Below are 13,493 nucleotides of genomic sequence, written 5' to 3'. Positions count from 1 at the left end.
CTTTAAAATCCACCCCAGCGCTTAGAACAGTGCATGGCACCTGGCAAGTGCTTAGCAGACACCATCATGAAGACAGATCGGAGATGACCAGGAAGCGTCGTTGAGACTAAGGAAGAGGCGTTAAGGCCCTTAGATGTTCCTCAGCTGCCAACAGCCTGTCTTGGATTAAAGCTCGGCTCGGTTGTCAGCGTTTGCTCGACGATGGTGGTGTGGGCAACGGGGCTGGGGCCGTTGGGTGGCCGTGAGTGCCGTGGCCATGAGTGCCGTGGCCATGGGTCAACTGTCCGTCGTTTGAAGGAGCACTAATACACCACATGCTGTTTCTTTTCCTTACCTCCATTTTGGCAGTTAAAGCAGTACTATGAACCTGAGCCTGACCTGCTGCCCCCACTGAAGCTGGAGGAGTGTATCATGCTCCAGGGAGATCAGGTCCTGCTACAGGAACCTCTGGTGAGGGCTTGGATTGATTTTCTTCCCGGGGTTGGTATTTCTGACCGAGGAGCAGCTGCCAGGGAGTGGGAAGGATGGGAGCCTGTAATAATAATTGTGGTACTTGTTAAGCCAAGCACTTTTACTAAGCCCTGGGATGGATACAAGATAATAATAATGGCATTAGTTAAGTGCTTACTATGTGCCAAGCACTGTTCTAAGCGCTGGGATGGATACAGGGTTATCAGGTTGTCCCACGTGGGGTTCACAGTCTTAATCCCCATTTTACAGATGAGGTCACTGAGGCACAGAGAAGTTAAGTGACTTGCCCAAAGTCACACAGCTGACAAGCAGCGGAGCTGGGATTAGAACCTGTGACCTCTGACTCCCAAGCCCATGCTCTTTCCGCTAAGCCACGCTGTTTCTGACACAGTCCCTGTCCCATTTGGAGCTCACAATGTTAATCACCATTTGACAGATGAGGCCCAGAGAAGTGAAGTGACTTGCCCAAGATCGCAGAGCAGACTAGTGGCAGAGCCGGTATTACTACCAGGCCCGTTCTCTATCCACTAGGCCAAGCTGCTATAGCAAATCAATTTTTTTTTGTGGTGTTTAAGCACTTGCTGTGTGTCAAACACTGTTCTAAGCACTGAGATAGGTGTAAGTTAATAAGGCCGGGCACAGTCCCTCTCCCGCATGGGACTCCCAGTCTAAGTGGGAGGGAGAGCAGGTATTGAATCCACATTTTACAGTTGAGAAAACTGAAGCAACTTGCCCTAGGTCACATGTCAAGCAGTTGGCAGAGCCAGGATTAGAATCCCAGTCCTCCAACTCCCAGGCCTGTGCTCTTTCCTTGTTGCTGCTCAATGGTATTATTGAGCACTTACTGTATACTCGGACCGCTTAGGAGAGCACAATCCAATAGAGTTGATAGACGCGATCCCTGCCCACGAGGAACTTCCTCTTCGGGGATTTTTGGCTAGCCCCGCCTTGGACCCAGCTGTTGTTCCTGGGAAACGGCTTCCCTTACGCACAGACATCCCCCTCTTCTGGTTAGCAGGGTTTGATCCTGAAGCTGGATTGGTAACCTTGGGGGCCCAGCTACTTCTCGAGTCACCACCCTTGCACTCTCTGCCTCACCTTTGTGCTGGTATTTGCATCCTTTATTCACCCCACCATCTCCCTTTTGTGTCGCCTTTGCACTTGGATCTGTACCCTTTATTTGCCCCTCCCTCAGCCCCATGGCCCTGATGGACATGTCCATAATTAATTTTAACGTCTCCCTCTCCCTCTAGACTGTAAGCTCCTTGTGGGCGGAGAACTGTCTACCCACACTGTTGTATAGTACTCTCTCAAGTGCTTAGTACAGTCTCAGCAAACAGTGAGTGCTCATTAAATACCATTGGTCGATTGAATGGTGCTTATAGGCACCAGTTAGAAGCGAATAGAGATCTCCTCACTCTACCTGGGTTCTTTCTGCAGAATTAGGCCTTTAAGGATTCATCTTTTGTGGTAGTGCAGAGATACTGGGTTAGAGTTCCAGGCATCAGCTTCCTTGGGCCTTTAATAATAACGATAATAATAACCACGGTATTTATCGATGGGTTTGTTCTATCAGGGCCACCTCCTGAGATGTGTCCAGCAATGCCTGGCCTGGTACCAGAGTAGAATGCAGCACCCACTGCAGCATGAGGAGGATGAGGAGGGAGGGGTCCAGGAAGAACTGGATGACATCCTGCAGTCCATCACCAGCCGCATGATCAAGAGCGAGCTGGAAGACTTCGAGCTGGTGAACTGGGAGCCGGGACGGGGGTGGGGGCGGGAGGGACGGGTGCTGTGGAATGTGCTCACTTTGGCGTTTGGACTTTCAGGACAAATCAGCCGACTTCTCTCAGGCCACCGGCGTTGGCATCAAGAATACCATCTACGCCAGCCTAGTGATGGGAGTGTATGAGGTCCTGATTGAATATAATTTCATTATTGGCAACTTCAAGTAAGAATTCCCTTGTGGTCCCAGCCTACAAACAGTGGAATGGTAGTACTGACGAGGGTTATTTTCTAGTAACTGTAATGAGTCAACGAGGTATTGGGAGTAGTAATCACATTTTCTGAGTGGCCACTGTCAGTCCGTCAACTGTATTCGAGTGCTTACTACGTGCAGAACACTGTGCAAAGCACTTGGGAGAGTGCAATCTGAAAATAAAATATCCCCTGTCCACAACAAGCTCACAGCACAGAGGGTGAGACAGACATTAATATAAATAAATAAAATTACAGATACGTACATAAGTGCTGTGGGGCTGTGGTGGGGGGCGGGGGGTGGTGGCCAAAGGGAACAAGTCAGAGCGATGCAGAAGTGAGTGGGGAAGAGGAAAGGGGGGTTTAGTGAGGGAAGGCCTCTTGGAGGAGGTGTGCCTTCAATTAGGCTTTGAAGTTGGGGACAGTCATTGTCTGTGGGATATGAAGAGGGAGGGCATTCCAGGCCAGAGGCAGGATGTGGGCAAGAGGTCAGCAGCGAGATAGATGAGATCGAGGTATTGTGAGAAGGTTGTCATTAGAGGAGCAAAGTTTGTGGGCTGGGTTGTAGTAGGAGAGTGGCGAGGTGAGGTAGGAGGGGGCAAGGGGATTAAGGGCTTTAAAGCCGGTGGTAAGGAGTTTCTGTTTGATGCTTGAGGTTCTTAAGGATAGGGGAAACATGTCCTGAACGTTTTTGTAGAACGATCCGCTAGGTGCAACGTACCATGCTAAGTGTTCAGGAAGAACAAAACAAATGAGTGACACATTCCCTGTCCACTGGTCTGGACCACACATCGAATTGGAGGTGGTGTCTTACCGGGGAGCTTTCACTCTAAATCCCATTCTAAGCTTAGATTTTTCTCGCCATTGAGCTGCAGAGGTCAGAGAGAACAAACCCAGAATGTTTTACGGTTGTCTTTCAAGCAGGGAAAAAGTTGGATAACTTTTGGGTTGGTTTTTAATAAGGCTGCCTTTCACAGGTGCATAGTCTAGAAGGAGAGGAAAGACAAGGGGTGACATATTGGCAAAATCTAAGAGCTTTTGATGGTGGGGTCCACCAGCCCTGGCCTTGGATGGGACATTTGGTACTTAATTGTATTTATTGAATTTCCAGCAGAAATCTGAGGAGCCCCTTTCCTCTTCATTCTCGTCTTCCACTAATCTCCACTTCTCTGGCTTTGTTCCTCAAAGCCAACAAGGGTGTTTTTGTTAGTTTTTTGTTTGTTTGGGGTTTTTTTTAATGGTATTTGTTAAATGGTTATAAGGTGCCAGGGACTATACTAAGCGCTGAGGTAAGTACAGGTTAATCAGGTTGATCACAGTCCTTGTACCAACATAGGGCTGACAGTCTTCACCCCCATTTTACAGATGAGGTCACTGAGGCACAGGGATAAGAAGTGATTTGCCCAAGTGACACCCAGCAGGCAAGTGGTGGAGCCAGGAATAGAACCCAGGTCCTTCTGACTCCCGGACCTGTGCTCTATTCATTCATTCATTCATTCAATTGTATTTATTGAGCGCTTACTGTGTGCAGAGCACTGTACTAAGCGCTTGGAAAGTACAGTTCGGCAACAGAGACAATCCCGACCCAACAACGGGCTCACGGTCTAGAAGTCACCGTCTATTCTTCACTGGGCTCCATCCCCTCACTCACGTTGTTCCCCCGGCTTGGAACTCCTTTCCCCCCGGGCACTTCAGGCAGACTCCATTCTCCCCACATTCACACTATGGCTAAGTGGATAGAGTATGGACTTGGGAGTCAGAGGACCTGGATTCTGACCCTGGCTCCACCCTAGAGTGCTGTGTGACCTTGAGCAAATCACTTAAGTTCTTTGTGCTTCAGTTCTTTATCTGCAAAATGGGGGTTCAATATCTATTCTCCCTCCTACCTAGACTGTGAGCACCATGTGTTAGCTGTGAGTGTGGTATCTACCCTAGCACTTACAACAGTGCTTGTCACATAGTAAGTGCATAACAACTGCTACTATTAGTATTAGTACTTGTACTTCCCCAGCACTTGCTTAGAACAGTGCTTTGCACATAGTAAGCACTTAATAAATGCCATCATTATTATTATTATTACAGTGCTCTGCATACAGTAAGTGCTCAATAAATATGATTGAATGAATGAATAGTAATAGTAGTATTATCATCCCTAAAGTTTCACCTCCTCTAGCAAACTTTCCCCAATTAATTCCTCAGCTTCCTGAGCCATATCATCCCTTGATTTGGCCAGCTTAGCGCCTTTGAACTTATTATCCTCTGCATAGCTGTCAGTGATATCTGTCCTCTCCATGTTTTCATTTTGGACCTCTCTAGTTATATATGTATATCTTTTATGTTCATCTCCCCCATTAGAGTGTAAATTCCTTGTGGGCTGCCAATGTGTCACTTGGTTATTCTGCAGTCCCCAGGCACCTAAAACAGTGCACTGCATCAAGCGGGTACTCAATAAGTGCTACATACTTGTACTACTGCTACTGCTAGGGGATTAAGGGAGAGTTGGTGGAGAACCAGGGAGTTGATTATGAGGAGTTTTTGCATAATGTGAAGAGCAGTGGGAGGCCAGTGTATATGTTCATTCAATCGTATTTATTGAGCGCTTACTTTGTGCAAAGCACTGTACTAAGTGCTTAGGAGAGTAAAATATAACAACAGGCACATTCCTGCCCACAACGAGCTCACAGTCTAGAGGGGGAGACAGACATTAATATAAATACATATTTATTAAATATTATTGATATAAATAAATACATATAGGTTTTTGAAGGGTGGAGAGATGTGGGTCACTTCAGGGAAGTGACCCTCATTCATTCATTCAGTCGTATTTATTGAGCGCTTACTTTGTGCAGAGCACTGTGCTAAGCACTTAACACTGTACTGATACTGCAGCATGGAGTATCAGTTGGAAGGAGCCAGGGAGACCAGCAAGGAGGCTGCTGGAAATAGTCTACCCACACTATGGTGAGAGTTTGGTGGGTGCTGTGTGACCTTGGGCAAGTCACTTCACTTCACTAGATCTCAGTTCCCTCATCTGTAATTTAAACTGTGAGCTCCATGTGGGACATGGACTGGGTCCAACCTGATTAGCTTGAATCCATTCCAGCACTTAGTACAGGACTTGACACATAGTAAGTGTGTTAACAAATACCATTTAAAAAAAAGACCAGAATTTGGGCCATTAATAGTAGCTGTAGAGAGGAAGCAGTAGAATTGAGAAAGAAGTAGCAATCGCTGCCCACAACAAGCTTACAGTCTAGAGGGGCGAGATGGACATTATCAATCAATCAGTCACTGGTATTTATTTAGTGCTTATTATGTGCAGAGCACTGTACTAAGCACATGGAAGAGTACAATACAAGAGTTGGTAGACTCTCAGAAGCAGTGTGGTGTACTGGATAGAGCATGGGCATGGGCATCAGAAGGTCATGAGTTCTAATCCCGGCTCCGCCACTTGTCTGCTGTGTGGCCTTGGGCAAGTCACTTCTCTGTGCCTCAGTTCCCTGATCTGGAAAATGGGGATTAAGACTGTGAGCTCCATGTGGGATAGGGACTGTGTCTGACCTGATTTGCTTGTAACCACGCCAGCACTTAATACAGTGGCTGGCACAGAGTAACCGCTTAAAAAATACCACAGATATTATTATTGGTACTATTAGATACATTCCCTACCCACAATAATCGCAAACTTCTGAAACAGGGAGGATGGTGGTGTTCTCAATTAAATAATTAATAGTTTTATTGTCAGTCATTTATTGAGTGCTTACTGTGTGCAGAGCACTGTACTATGTGCTTGGGAGAGTATAACAGAACAATATAGCAGACACTTTCCCTGTTCACAACGAGCTTACAGTCTGGAAGGGACCATACTGAGCACCTGGGAGTGTACAATACAATAGAGTTGGTAGACATGCTCCCTGCCCACAGAGTTGAGAAAGTTAGGCGAAGGAGTCGGTTTAGGAGGGAGCATTATATATCCATGCAAGAGTAAAATCTAATGTTCTGTGCTCATCGTGGCTACTTGTCTCTTCCATTTCCAGTAAGAACAAGTTTGAGGATGTTCTGAATCTGTTCAGGTGTTACAGCAAACTTTCCGACATCCTCAAGGAGAAAGCCGGTAAAAGCAAATCTTCAGAGACCCCCAAAACGACCCCCAGCTTACTGTCCATGAACTTCGTGTCGGTTCTGCTCAAGGCTCTGTTTAGGTGAGTCCCTTGCTGATCTGAAGGTGTCTGTTGGAGCTCAGCAAGGTAACGATAACTTGTTTACAGCTAAGCCCTGAGCCCTGAGGCAATTTACGTAACCCGGGGTGGTTGCTACACGTTCATGAATGTGAGCAAAGCAGCATCAGAACTTGCTATGGAGGCAATCCCTGATTCCCGGGCCACTTGGGTACCCCAGCACAGAATCAATCTAATCCTGGTTCCATCATTTGTCTGCTATGTGACATTGGACAAGTCACTTCACTTCCCTCTGCCTCGGTTACCTTGTCTGTAAAATAGGGATTAAGTTTGTGGATCCCACATGGAACATGGGCTGAATCCAACCTGATTAGTTTATATCTACCCTAGCACTTAGTACACAGTGCCTGGCAGGTAGTAAGTGCTAAACAAGTACCATTTTTTAAAAAAATGGTGGCGATGGTGGTGGTGGTATTTTAAAGCACTTACTATGTGTCAAGCACTGTTCTAAGCGGTGGGGTAGATACAAGCTAATCAGGTTGGACACAGTACCTGTCCCACATGGGGCTCACAGTCTTAATCCCTATTTTACAGATGAGGTAACTGGGGTACAGGGAAGTGAAGTGACTTGCCCAAGGTCACACAACAGACAAGTTGCAGAGCAGGTATTAGAACCCAGGTCCTCCTGACTCTCAGGCCTGTGCTCTATCCAGTAGGCCATGCTGCTTCCCACTTTGATGATGAGCCCAAGCTCAAATCCCTGGGTAACACTTCTCCATCACACAGATGGTTGGTCAGCCAGGTTTTTGCTAGGAGAGTCTTCCAGGAAAGGAAATCATGTTTTAGTGATTTCACAAATAAGGAAAATTACTTACAGTATTGGGGAGGCATGCTGGGCCAACACTTATGTGCATATCCATTATTTATTTTTTATATTAATGTCTGTCTCTCCTAGACTGTACGCTCATTATGGGAAGGGAACATGTCTATTAACTGTTGTACTTTCCCAAGCACTTAGTACAGTGCTCTGTAATCAATCACCTATATTAATGAGCACTTAACTTTGTATAGACCACTGCTCTAAGAACCTGGGAGAATGCAGTATAACAGAGTTGATAGACATGTTCCCTGCCCACAACAATCCTACAGTCTAGAGAGGGAGACAGGCCTTACTATAAATAAATAAATGACAGATATGTAAGTGCTGTGGGGCTGAGGGAGGGGTGAACAAAAGGTGCAAATCCCTAGTTCAGGGGTGACACAGAAGGAAGTGGGGGAAGAGGAAATGAGGGCTTAGTTGGGGACTGCCTCTTGGAGGAGATGTGCTTTCAATTAAGCACCCAGTAAATGCCACTGGTGATACCCCAAGGGTTCAGACAGACAAAAGATAAATACGTGGGTCTGATAGGATCCAAAATCCGTGGTGACTAAAGGTCGGCAAGTCCATCATCTCAGTGACCGGAGCAATTCTGTATTTACCAAACAACTTCAAGAGCTGGGCCTCCAGTGCTTAGTACAGTGCTCCGCACAGTCAGCGCTTAGTAAATACTACTACTACTATACTGGTCTGGTTCAGAAGGAAGTACTACTGGATAACTGTCAAATAACCAAAGATTTTGCTTTCCAGAATAGTTATTTAAGGGCATGGCTGATAAATGAGTGATGACTGGTTTGATCTGAAAAAGGAAGTAGTCATTCGATAATAAAGTCTTTTGAGGTCTTAACCCTAATGGGACAGTAGTGACCAATCATGATTTGCTAGCTGCTTCTTGCCTGAAGATTCCATCCAGGCCAGAAGGTGAGGTGGGTTGTTTCAGTTCCCAGTCCCAGGGTAATTTTTTAATTCCCAAGGGACAATGCTCAAAGCCATGAGGAGAGCCTGGCCGTCCTGAGGTCCAACCACGAGTTCATGCGCTACGCCGTGACCGTGGCCCTGCAGAAAGTGCAGCAGCTTGAGGAGGCGGGTCAGGTGGACGGACCTGATGGCCAGAACCCCGACAAGACCTTCCACCACCTGTGTGAGATCACCCGGTGAGCCCCCCCGCCTCGCTCGGAGCCCTGACCTTCTCAGACGCCCCTGCTTGCCCCCTGAAGAGGGGAATGGGAGAGAGTCAGGTGGGTGTGCGGGGAGGACGGAGCCGGCCGGGGTGTTGACGGGATAACGCCTGAGACTGTCTCTCCGAGTCCTGCCATGGGGAGTCTGAATGCCGGCCCTCCCCTCCGTCCATTTCCAGGGTCCTGCTATGGAGGTACACATCAATCCCCACGTCCGTTGAGGAGTCGGGGAAAAAGGAGAAGGTGAAAAGCATCTCCCTGATGTGCCTGGAAGGCTTGCAGCGGATCTTCCACATGATACAGCAGTCTTACCAGCCCAAGGTCCAGCAGTTCCTCAGGGCTCTGGGTAGGCACGCAAATTATTTCTATTGGTGTTAGTATTCCCCTCTAGACTGTGGGCGGGGAACACGTCTACCAACTCGGTGGTATCATACTCTCCCAAGCGCTTAGTACAGTGCTCTGCATACAGTAAGCGCTCAATAAATACTGTTGGACGGATTGGGATGACCAGTCTGTCACCCCAGCTTGGAGTTACCAAACAGTGACATCTGGTGGTCATTTTTTTTTAGAAATGGGATGGACTGGGCTCTGTCTAATTTAGGGGACTCAAAATAATTCCGGAAGGAATGATCAAGTTTTCTTGTTTTTAATCTGGGTAGGAATCAAGGGTAAATGTCAGAAGTAGGGAGGTTATTGGAATGATTGACCCATAGCATCAACTATCCGGTTGGGGTCTCTCTGACAGCGCTACATACTCTTCTAGCCCTTGGAAATGATGGAAAAGCATTCTAAATGAAACCTTGACGTTGCAGCTAGCTGTTGGTACTCTGTGGTACTCAGGCAGCCTTGCTTCGTTTGTAGAGTTGGACTCCCCGCCCCTTCAAAGCTTTCCAAAATCCAAATGTTGGTTTGGTGGCAAGAGCTCTATGGTGGAGAGGGAATCCTTTAATCCCAGACAAAAGTATTTGTTGAATGTCTACTGTGTGCAGAGCCCTGTCATAGGCATTTGAGAGAGAACAATAAAGTTAACATGATCCCTGCTCTCATGTTTATACTCTAACTGGAGAATTATGGTACTTATTCGAGTGATGAGCAAAAAAATTGATCGTGGATACTATTTATCCAGGGGAATTTTAGTCTCTTTACAGAGTGGGAGGAAGAGAGATCCTCCAGGAAAAGAAAACAAAAAACAAAAGCTTTTGAAAATGACGGAAACTTCCAAGGTTCACATTCCAAAATATATATAAATCTTTTGATGGCAGTTGAAGTATTGACAACTCAACCAAATGTCCTAAATCGACTGAAGTCTGAGTTAGGGTGATTTACTAGGGAATCACTGCTGACAAGATTTATTGAGTCTACCGTGCCTAGAGCACAGCATTGGGTGCTTGGGAAAGTACAGTAGAAATGACTTGGTCTTTGCTCTCAATTTGCATACAAATTATTTAGGGAGGAAAGCAGATATAAACTGCCAAAAGAGTAAGGGGATCCAACTAATAAGAAAAGAAAAGGAAGCAATTAAATAATAGATAAGTAGTTATTCAGATGATTACTAAAGTGGTTGATGACTAAACCATAAAGGTGCGTGAGTGTCAGGGACTTAAGTCCGTTTTGGCAGTGAAAACAATTATTTAAAATGAAATTTTGGGGGCACTGTGGGATTTAGCTCCGTTTTAAAATAATGCTTCAGCAGTAGAAATTGAGCTAAATTGGGTAAGACCTTAAAAATCCAAACTGCAAATAATCAGTAGTGGGGGTCAAGAAACTTAGATGGGGTAGAATTAGAACGTTTTGGGTCCTCCCATTCCGTCCCCAGTCACCTTTGTTGCCTTTCAAAATGATGCACGAGGAGGAAGAGGAAGCCACCATAGGACACTTGGTTTGCAGCCATCTCTCACAGTCCAGTGGTTCGTCTTCAACAGTGGCCCTGGACTGCATGAAGGATCCTAGTGAGGGTTGTCTTTTAGGACATCGAACCTCATGGTTTTGATTTCCTTTCATAGATATCCCCGACGGGGAGGGTGAAGCGACAGAAATCAGCGTCACACAGAGAGCGGCTTTCCAGATTCGACAGTTTCAGGTGAGGGAGCGTTGCGGGTAGAGGAAGATCTGGCATTGAACTCACCCTTGGGGAGGGTCAGAAAATCTCCGGGTTCCTCAGGCAAGTGATTGAGCCAGTTTTCAACCCGCTCCTCTAGGTTGTGAGTAGGGAACATGTCTGCTAACTCTTTTGTATTGCATGCTACCAACCACTTAGTATAGTGCTCTGCACATAGTAAGTGCTCAATAAATATCATAGACTGATTGCTCCGCCACCATGGAGAGCAGAGCAGGAACTCCTCATCAGCTGAAAGAAGAGTGAAGCGGGGAAGACTCAGGCGGAGACACAAGAGAAGGAGAGGCAGCCACAAAGAGGCTGAGGTGATCAGTCCAGTGATTTTTTTTTCACTGACAGTCGCATAAATAGTGCTAGTACCTGGTCAGGCCAGTTCTCCTTCCAACTGAGGATTCTGGTCCAGACAGTGGTACCAGAATGCTTGGAGGAACTGTCAGTCACTGGTATTTATTGAGCACTTACTGTGTGCAGAGCACTACTAAGTGCTTGGGAAAATAGAGTGTAATAGAGTTGGTAAACATGTTGCCAAGAAGAACTTACGGTCTAGAAGGGGATCCATTAACTGGGTTAATAGTTGCCTTTTGGAACATCCACCCTCCTGGTTAGGGGTGGTTTATCTTAACTTTCTATTAGTAGTACTTGTAAAAGCACTTACCATGTAATCGCAACTGCTCGGATGGCGCATCTCAACTCTTTCTGGTTGGGAGTCTCCACAAGCCATAAACCACTCAGAAGTGCTTGTGGATGGTTTCACATGGGTGGCGAAAACCCCACATCAGTGCACCATCATCTTTGACCAGATTGAGTGGGTATGGGCAAATAAATTCCCCACTGGCTTAAATTAAAGATGGTGGCATCCATAATCATCCTGTCACCCTGGGACGGCTCCCAGATCTGACACTCCTAAGGTGGTGGACTCTTTCTCACAATTAAGAACCCTGAGGCTAGGAAGAAAGTTAAAACTGCCATTTCTTCTGAGTAAAAGTCACTTAACTGCTGGAAACACAAAGACCTCGTAGGGTAAATCTTTGTCTTTTTCAGCGGCAATAAAATTTGTTCTTATGTATCACATAAGCCATGGCCAGACTGGACAAGACTCTAGGCCTACAATTCCTAGAATAATTTAACATCCTCCCCACCCTGTAGTTTCCTCCCCTGGGAAGTTGGCACTGCCAAAATTTTGTTGGCTTTTGATCTCATTTTTCCTCCCCAGCCTAAAGAGTCTGTAGCTAGACACCTCTCCATCCTTGCCAATTGAACGGCTGTTGGTAATTCATTCATTCATTCAATTGCATTTATTGACACTTACTGTTCAATTCTGTCTTCTCTTGCTTCTATCAGAGATCCTTGGTGAACCTACTAAGCAGCAGCGATGAGGATTTCAATAGTAAAGAAGGGCTCATCCTTGTGACCATTTTGACCACTCTGTCCAAGCTGCTGGAGACTTCCTCCCCCCAGGTAAACCTGTTCTTCAGGGCAGGATTTGAGATAGTTGACCTAAGCTAGCCAGCCAGCCAGCCAAGACAGAGGATTTACTGAGCATTCCTTGTGCTGGGCAGTGGAGGAGGGAGATCACGGTCTCTGTCTTGGCGTAATTTACCTTCTAATAGGGTAAATCGGGGCAAATGAACACACAAGCATTTTCTTCTGTGGGAACAATGACCCAAACTCTAAGGATTTCATTGTCTTCTCTGGTGTAGTTTGTACAGATGCTCTCTTGGACGGTCAAGATTTGTAAGGAGCACAGTGTCGGTGAGTTCCTGCTAACTTTGGGTGCCGTCTTCCCCATAAGCAAATGGTTCTTAATAATTTATTACCCAGTCAGTCAATTGAGCCTTAGTCATTTCATCTAGCTCTCCAGGGATTCAGGATATTCTCAACAAAGTTGTCACCTTAACAAAACCCAGTTGAGTTTTTTATTGTTGTTTTGTTTTTTTATGGTGCCCGTTAAGCACTTACTATGTTCCAGACACTGTATTAAGCGCTGAGGTAGATAAAATATAATTGGGTTAGAAACAGGCCCCATCCCACATGGTGCTCTGTTTAAGTTGGAGGGAAGAGAATTAGTTCCCATTTTATAGATGACAGAACTGAGACACAAAAAAGTGAAGCGATTTGCCCAAGTTCACAGAGCAGACAAGTCGCCGAGCTGGGATTAGCACCCAGGTCCTCTGAATCCCAGGCCCGTGCTCTTTCCACCAGGTCACGCTGTTTCCGTAATGGAGCTGTTCTAATATCCTCATTTCTAGGGTCTGATCTCTGGGCTTGTTTATGCTCTTGAAAGATGAAAATCCTATCCCTGGGACACCGTGTTTCTGCTTGTTGCCCAAAATCCTAACCACCATCAGTGAGAAGCTCTTGTTCAGTGCCCGCTGCTTGGTAGCCAATAGCCACTGAAACAGCCTCCTTGTCCCTGGTGATTTGAGCCTGGTCCTGTTCTTCAGGAGTGGTTAATAGTGAGGGCCTGAATGGGGGTGTCATTGATATCTATAGATGTTCCCCAGGGAAGAAAACCTGTTTCGGGGGGCTCGCGTGCATTTGGGCCTCAGATTCGGTCATGTCCTCTTTGCTGGTGAGAGTGGTGAATTATGAAGCAGGGGTTTGGAATGGTGAAAGCAGTGCAGGAGGGGCGGGGGTTGAAGGAGACCTGTCCGGTGGGCCGAGGGGTGTCGGCTTGAGGTTTCCGTCCACTCCCG

The 13,493-nt window shown here is 46.4% G+C and overlaps 1 protein-coding gene across 1 annotated transcript in view; it reads left to right on the top strand.

Moving 5' to 3' along the window:
* Window positions 1–13,493, top strand: part of FANCI (FA complementation group I) — a 62,544-nt gene that overhangs the window by 41,011 nt on the left and 8,040 nt on the right. The window contains exons 20-28 of the mRNA XM_038746272.1: window positions 349–450; window positions 2,048–2,218; window positions 2,301–2,422; window positions 6,486–6,650; window positions 8,478–8,657; window positions 8,861–9,027; window positions 10,685–10,761; window positions 12,139–12,255; window positions 12,498–12,549. Of these exons, the coding sequence (XP_038602200.1) occupies window positions 349–450; window positions 2,048–2,218; window positions 2,301–2,422; window positions 6,486–6,650; window positions 8,478–8,657; window positions 8,861–9,027; window positions 10,685–10,761; window positions 12,139–12,255; window positions 12,498–12,549 (1,153 nt within the window). The remainder of the gene's footprint in view (window positions 1–348; window positions 451–2,047; window positions 2,219–2,300; window positions 2,423–6,485; window positions 6,651–8,477; window positions 8,658–8,860; window positions 9,028–10,684; window positions 10,762–12,138; window positions 12,256–12,497; window positions 12,550–13,493) is intronic.

Source organism: Tachyglossus aculeatus, chromosome 5 (assembly GCF_015852505.1).
Source record: "Tachyglossus aculeatus isolate mTacAcu1 chromosome 5, mTacAcu1.pri, whole genome shotgun sequence".
NCBI lineage: Eukaryota > Metazoa > Chordata > Mammalia > Monotremata > Tachyglossidae > Tachyglossus > Tachyglossus aculeatus.
The sequence above is the reverse complement of the archived record's forward strand: the minus strand, read 5'-3'. Positions and strand labels throughout refer to the sequence as shown.